At 35.7% G+C, this 7789-nt stretch overlaps 1 protein-coding gene across 3 annotated transcripts in view; it reads right to left on the bottom strand.

Annotated features, from left to right (window-relative positions):
- The window catches only part of USP6NL (USP6 N-terminal like), a 145656-nt gene that overhangs the window by 51084 nt on the left and 86783 nt on the right, over positions 1–7789 (bottom strand). For all 3 annotated transcript variants that reach the window (XM_017886703.1, XM_017886705.1, XM_017886704.1), the window contains one exon: positions 7570–7650. In XM_017886703.1, the coding sequence (XP_017742192.1) occupies positions 7570–7650 (81 nt within the window). The remainder of the gene's footprint in view (positions 1–7569; positions 7651–7789) is intronic.

Below are 7789 nucleotides of genomic sequence, written 5' to 3' on the forward strand. Positions count from 1 at the left end.
CCACCTTCTCACTGGTCTCTCTAGAAGATACCAAGCTTCTCCTCATCTATCTGAAACCTCAGTTAATCCTATCGGCAATCTTCAGTGTTCTCTCTCTCTCTCGGACACTCTCATCCCCCCCCCCCCCCCGCCACACACACACACACCTCCCCCCCTACCACCGGCTGCCCTTTCTCCTTCTTTTCTCTCCTCTTTTCAGTTCTTGCTATTTCTTCAGGAAAACCTTTTCTTTTCTTAAATGACACTGATGCTATCTGATAAGACAAAAATGATAAATCTCCATAAAGACATCACTTTTGAATGAAATTAGGCATAAAACAACAGTATCATCAACTCCCTCCATCCTTGAAAGTGTACTGCTATTGCCCTAAGAATCTTAAGTTCAATATACCTCTCCGTCTTCTTGTAATTAATTTTTTCCTCAAGTCTAATTACTCAGAATAACATAAAACCTATTACGGTCATCACAATGTTATGCATAACACTTTGAAACTTAAAAATAGATGTCCAAACAGGGAAGTAATTAAATAAATTACAGCAGAAGCCCTTCAGGTAAGAATTGGTACTCTTATTATCACCATAACATAGTTGAATGTTATGGCTCAGAAAATAAGATGCCAGTTCTAATAACTGAAATATTGAAGAGCTACAATAACCAGTACACAAGGCTTTAACTTCTATTACACTACTTAGATTTTTTTAAACTAAAGCTTTAGTGACTAAGTCATTAGGCAGCTTTAAGAAACTTCAATCACGTGGTTGAAGGTGAGTGACAAAGTCGAACAACTTTTATTAAAAAAACAGTGAATACTGTAAAGTTGATTCAAATAAGGACTTATAAAATTTGTTTTGTTCTTTTGTTATAAATACAGTATGCTTCAAATTTGAAATTTCAGCTGATAGTGACTACAGTCATATAAATTTTAATCCCAGGCGATCACTTTAACTGGAGGAGTATGTACAGGAAGGCTTCATGCTGATGATAAAACTAGACTCGAAACATTTGCCACGTGCTCGACATTTACAACCATTAATTGCAAACTGAGTGTGGTTAAAAACAAGTGAATTTAAGACTTGTTTTCCCAAAGGAAGTTTATGATCTATACCACTTCACAATTATAGTAAACTGTGATTTTAAAGTAACATCATCCACAAAAAGTCACTTCAAATTATCTTCTAAATTTCTAGAGTAAAGATGTCATACCACAGGCAACTGATTTGAGTATCAGAAAGTGTAGAAATCACTGCAAATGCTAAAAGTAAAATTTAATAGGAAAGCGTAATATGACCGAACAAGTAAAATGACATTTTTAATGAGTAACATAAGAGCTCTGACACTTCTTAAGCTATATTACTTGAAAAGCCTTCAGACATTATTCTGTTGCTATTGCTCAATTCTGTACTCAATAATTGCACCTAAGTTACTGTCCACCATTTATCCTAAAGTTAAATCTAGATTTAGGAAAAAAACTCCATCAAATAGATGTGATTACACTAAAAGTAGGAAATTTGGGGTAGAAATAAAAAATTAATGGCCCCTATACTAGTACAGAGCTAAAATTAAAAATCAAGCACATATGGGAAAGGCTAAGAAAAAAACACTGATACAGTGTCATTATTATCACCCATGGCAACAATTAACCCAAACTTTTACTGGGCATTTCCCATGCACAAGAAACTATTTTAAGAAACTATTTAACAACTATTAGAAACTATTTAACAACCATTTAAATAAGAAACTATTTAACTAGTTAAACTTTTATTTTATCCCTTCCCTTTAAGCTATATATGGATATTTACCTCATTTAATTATACCAACAATTCTATAACTTTAATTATACCAACAACTCAATTTTACCGATGGAGAAAGTGAATCACAAAGAGGTTAAATAACTTGCCCAAAAGTAATAAGCATAAGATGTTATAAAAGATGACTGATTTTACAGTTCATAAAAAAACAAGGACCATCTCCCAATGTCCATGGCACATGGAACAAAGACCATCTCCCTGTGTCCACCGCACATGGAACAAAGATCATCTCCCTGTGTACGTGGTACATGGTTTTGCCCCACTGGACTTACTGAAATACATGGAATAGTGAACAGGAAAGTGTTAAGAAAGCCCAAGAGCAGAAAGCACTAAAATAATGATAATATAATTACACCAAAAACTTAAAAGGAATATAAAAAGGATGTCTTTGGAATCCAAGCATTAGGAGGTGACAAAACAAAATATGTACACAAAATCACATATAGCAGAAAAAGAAATTATAAGACCCTAAAATAAAAATTTTCTAATTATGCTGATTGTTTTTCAAATACTTGTACTATTACTAACTTATTACAGCTACACATCTTTCTTCACAAATTTTCAACTATCATAGAAGCACAACAGTTTGGATGAAATCTGCTTATTCCTCAGAACAGTAGTCCAGTTTACAGTTGTTGATAATCCTTCAACTACAGAGCGGCATTTCATCTTCTCCACATCAGCCCCATAATGTAGGTTCAGTGCACAGGTTCCACTTACAATGGAAGTAAAACAAGATAGAGAAAAAAAGTATCTGCCCTAGGTCAAAAAGTTCCATCTTATTACAAATTCGGGGACTTTCTGCCAAATCACACTGTCTTCTAAAAATTACTGCTTTATTAAAGTGGCAGAATTTATCAGTAAAAAGTGATAGCTGGTTGTCCTCAACTCATAAACGAACGTCATTCATTCATTCATTCTAAAATGATACTTATAATGAATGCCTGCTTTGCGGCCAACGCTTACGAGGTCCTGTGGCTACAAACATGAAAAAGATCTGTGGAGCTCACAGTGTAGTGGGAAGAGAAATACATAAGCTGATAATTTAACTTAAACAGAGAATCTTTTATCATAAAATACAGTCACATGCATGAACTGCTAATAGTGCTGACGGGGGAGGTGGTGGTAGAGACAGACTCCCCAGTGAGCCTGAGTGTTCAAAGAAGAATGGTGGGCATCACACTGTCTGGATCTGCGAGAGAAGCTATCAGGGAGTGGCTAGCCCTTCTACAAAAGGATACATACAATTCAAAGAGAGAACTAGAAAAAGGTTAGGGACAAAGTTGCTGGGGTGAGCGCCATGAATCTGCTGTGATGATCACTTCTTATGGGTCCAACACAGGCACTGTCATCCTGAGCCTATCGTAGAGATAACAGAAGAAAGGAGGAACTAATCCTGTGAGAGGTGGAAAGGATTTCCTTTAGAGAAAATGACAATAAACTCAAAACTGAATAAGAATGTGCCAGGAAGGGAAAAGTGGGGGTGGGAGCAGGGATGTGGATAATGATGAGTCCAACAGTAATAATAACAATAGTTAAAGAACACTTTATTTATTATGAGCTGACACTATGCTATGTGTTTCTAAATTAATTTATTCATTGTAATATTACTGCATCCCTAAAGAGGTAGGTACTATTATTTACATATCCATTTCACAAATGAAAAAATTAAGACATAGAAAGGTTAGGTAACTAGCTCAAAAGAAACTGCATCACAAGGACTCAAATTCAGTCTGAGTCTGACTTCAGAATCCATACTCTTAACAACCATGATAAAGAACTTCTACATATTGAATTGTAACAACATTTCAGTATTCCAATTTGAAAAGTATTACTTTTAAGATTCTTCTACAAATTTATTTCATAGATATGATACATAAAATCTTTAAAAAGTCTACAGTAGTCTCCCAGAAACATTTAAAAATCTATCAACTTAAAAAAAAATTCCAACAAATGACTAATGTTTTCAGTACCTTTTTCTAAACCTTGGTGATTCAGTGACAAGCGTGCAATCCACATCATTATGACTGCCAGTGAGTAAACTTTTCAGCCCAGCAAGTCTGGCTGAGTTTTGTGCGAGTGTGCGCCATGAAACAGAGGCTCACTCGAGCTGCTTATGCCTTTTACTGCCTCTCCATTTTCTCTAATCATCCCTGCTCCACTGGCTCCTTTGTTTCTGCCTTCAAACAGCAACAAGTCTCCCAAATCTGCATCTAAAAAAGTTTTAAACCATCCACAAGGCCCTACTGTGTTAACTACATTCTACTTCCCTGACAGACACCAAAAGGGAAATCTGGCACAAAAGATGGTACAGTTAAATAAGTTCTAAGCCTGGACATTCTTTTGCTTGTTGCTAACAAGCTGTGTAACCTTAAGAAATTTATTTCTAAGCAATATGCCTCCATTTCAAGTATATCATGACCAGTTAAATCATAATGGTCTCCACTTAACAGAGATAACTTCACTTCATAGACTGTATTTTTAAAATACAGGCTGGGCACAGTGGCTCCTGCCTGTAATTCCAATGCTTTTGGAGGCTGAGGCAGGATAATCATTTGACGCCAGGAATTTGAGACCGGCTTGAGCAACATAGCAAGACTCTGTCTCCACAAAACAAACAAACAGATAAAAAACTTTTTTTTTTTCCAATTAGCAGGCATGGTGGTGCTTGCCTATGGTCCCAGCTACTTGGGAGGCTGAGGTAGGACAATCACTTAAGCCCAGGAGCTGCAGGCTGCAGAGAACTGTAATTGCGCAACTGCACCCCAGCCTGGGCAACAGAGACCCTGTCTCTCAAAAACAAACAAACAAACAAACAAAAAATTAACAATACAATACTACTGTACATAGGGAGGCAGTCACTGTGAGAACAGGGGCAACATAAACAACCTTAATGGAATTTTTTTTTTTTTTCATTAAAGCTTGGGTTCTAAAATCCAAATATTCCCTACCAGAGCTATATTTTATTTCAAATGTTTTTAGAATTTCTCTGTATTACTACTATATAAGTAAGTAATCTGTGGAGAGAAAACACACTTCTCCTTGAAAGACAAGGAAAAAAATGCTAGTTTTTTTACTTGAATGCAATTTAAAACTAGGTGTGAATTGAAAGCAGTAATTCTTTTAGAAGGTTCATTCTGTTTCACACCAAATTGGGCCATATATATCATCAAATGATTCTAGCATTATAGTTATGGGAGAGTGCTTCAAAATTATACTTCAAAGAAATGGCACTGCTAAAATCTCTCTTAATGGGAACTGCATTAGCCAGAGCTGCTGTCAGAATAATAGCCCAGTAGAATTGCTCATTTTTAGAGAGGCTTACATACTTTCATAGGCATATGTATACCAGAGAAGAACATAAAGCCATATAATTCTACAAATATTTTATTAGAATGAATGTGAGATTAAAGGATAGGTGCAATGCATTGAAATCTACCCTGTAATTACCACTTGAGCAATCTTTCCACAAAGATGTAAAGTAGTTGTCAAATGTAGGCCAATGTGAGACTGCAAAATATTAAACAAGAGAACAGATGTTGTAACTAATATTCTACTTTGAACCCAGTCCTTAGAAACATCCTGAGTTCAAACCTTATGCTAATAACAGCCAGTTAATAAAATCAACAACCCCAAATGAACTCACTCCTGACGAAAATAAAGTAATAAGAGCCTGACTAAGGATATTTAGTATGCTCAAAAAGAAAAGGTTCATTAGCTCTGTAAGATACCCATGTCAAAAAGATTCCCATGGTTAAGTTTCATGTGATTTAAGATCCCTCTTAAAAATTCATACCTCATATTAAAGACCAAATAATCCTACAGTAAAGAAAGAAATGTCGCTTAATTTTGTTTAGCTCAGGTTTTCCCAACTTTATTTAACCAGAGAGCCCTTTCCTCATTTAATAATAAGCAACACATACTGACTGCATACTAAGTGCCTAGCACTATTCTATGCTCTACATAAACTAATTTATTTAATCCTCACAACAAGCCTAATGGGGTAGGTAGTAGAGCAGAAAAAAGTTAAATGCCTTTCCCAATGTCACGTGGCTAGGAAGTAGCAGAGCTGGGGTTTGACCCGTGATAGTCTGCCTCTAGAATTTGCCTCTTCACCATCAGGCTATACTACTGCTTCTGTTGAACTAGCAGAACCCAAGAAACTCATGCTCCTTGGAATTCTTATTGGCAAATGTTGACATAAGATAATTTGTACCTATACAAAAAGGGAAAAGAAAGGATTACATTGAAAAAAGTGTGAGGAAATGGACAAAAATCCCAACAGTTAACTCAGTTGTGTTTTGCTGGCAGGACTAAGTAAGATTTCTTTTTTTCCTTTAAAATGTTTTATTGTTCAGCCCTTCCTTTGAGAAATTAATAGGGGTAGTTAACATTTACTGAATGCTTATTCTATGTAAGGTACAATGCTAAGTGCTTTACATGCATTAAATCATGAAATCTTTTTGTCCCTTTGAAATGGGACACTATTATCTCCATTCTGCAGATGAGGAAACTGAGGCTTAGATGTCAGTGTTAAAATACAGCCCATGAAATAAAAACGATTTTCATAATAAAACTATTTCTTTTTACAGTGCTGGCTTTCGCACCGATCATAAAAAAGCTATGGTGAAACTTTTGCACTGATCATAGAAAAGCTATGGTGGTAAAAACTGCCAGCTCTTGGCACAAATGAAGGCAGCAGTAATGCTGTACTATAGAATCAGTGATTCCCCACTCCATGTTTTAAAAAATCAGTTTAAATTAAGAATGCCTTCGATGATGCAGTAAAAAGTGTTAACTTGATTAAATATCAACCTTTGATAGAGGTCTCATTAACATAACGAGGAGTGATGACACGGGAGGTGCATACGGAGCTCTGTGCTGCACAACCAAGTGCAATGATTGTCTCAAGAAAAAGCGCTTACGATGAAATTGTTTGAATCATGAACATTTTCACAAAACACTGTTATTACTTGAAAGAATAACTAAGCAACTGTCACTCAGCATTGGGTATTTGGCAGGCATTTTCTCAAAAATATCTTAAATGAGCCTGTCACTTGAAGGAAGATAACTGATAAGAGTATTTACTGCCACTGATGATATCTGACCTTTCAAATAAAACTTACAGCTTTGGAAAACTTCCACCACCAGGAGCTTGACATCTTCCCACTGTTTAAAGACTTTTCTGATGAGACGCCTGGTGATACTAATATATGTCAGTAATTTTCTCTAATTAACTTAGCACAAACTCAATGCAAGGCAGAAAGATTAAAAGGGAGGTTCGCTAGAAGCTTTTGAAAAAGAAGATTGCTTCTACTTGAGGGAATGCTTCCAGAGGCTAACCCTCTCTCTTTCTGAGCAGTATGACCTGTGGATATAAAGCCTGGAACTGCTCCAATGATTCTGACCTCAAAGGGAAGCCAACCTCAAGATGGAGCTGACAGTGCAGAAGGCAGAGAAGAGATGGAAGAAATTATGGCACAGGCAACTTCAATAAGCAGCTGAATTAAATCACTCCTGAAACCCATCCCACCTCTGAACCATCCAATACACACTCTCAAATGTTGAAACCAATTTGAATCGGGTATTATGTTACTCACAATATAAAAACTCCTAATTTGAGGCATACTGCTAAATTAAACCAAAATTTCAAAACCAAGTATGAATGTAATACTCCTATAATTAAAGAAGAACTTCTACTAGGAAAATCCACATTGAGTTTATATAGTTTCATATGGAAATAACATTATTTTAAATTACCTTTTCAGTGTTCTTGTATTTTTCCCATCCTTTCAGCATTTTCAGCCATTTGGTAGTTCTTTCAATTTCCAGGTGCTTTTGCTAAAATAAAATTGAAATTCATTGTTGTGGTTCGTTTCTTTACTTACAAATTATAAAACACTTCAAAGAAAAGGCTGCTAAAAAAAGAACTAAAAAGTTACGCTATATTAGCAGATACCTTATCTAACTTTTAAAAAGT

Source organism: Rhinopithecus bieti, unplaced genomic scaffold (assembly GCF_001698545.2).
Source record: "Rhinopithecus bieti isolate Rb0 unplaced genomic scaffold, ASM169854v2 scaffold_13900, whole genome shotgun sequence".
Classification (NCBI taxonomy): Eukaryota; Metazoa; Chordata; class Mammalia; order Primates; family Cercopithecidae; genus Rhinopithecus; species Rhinopithecus bieti.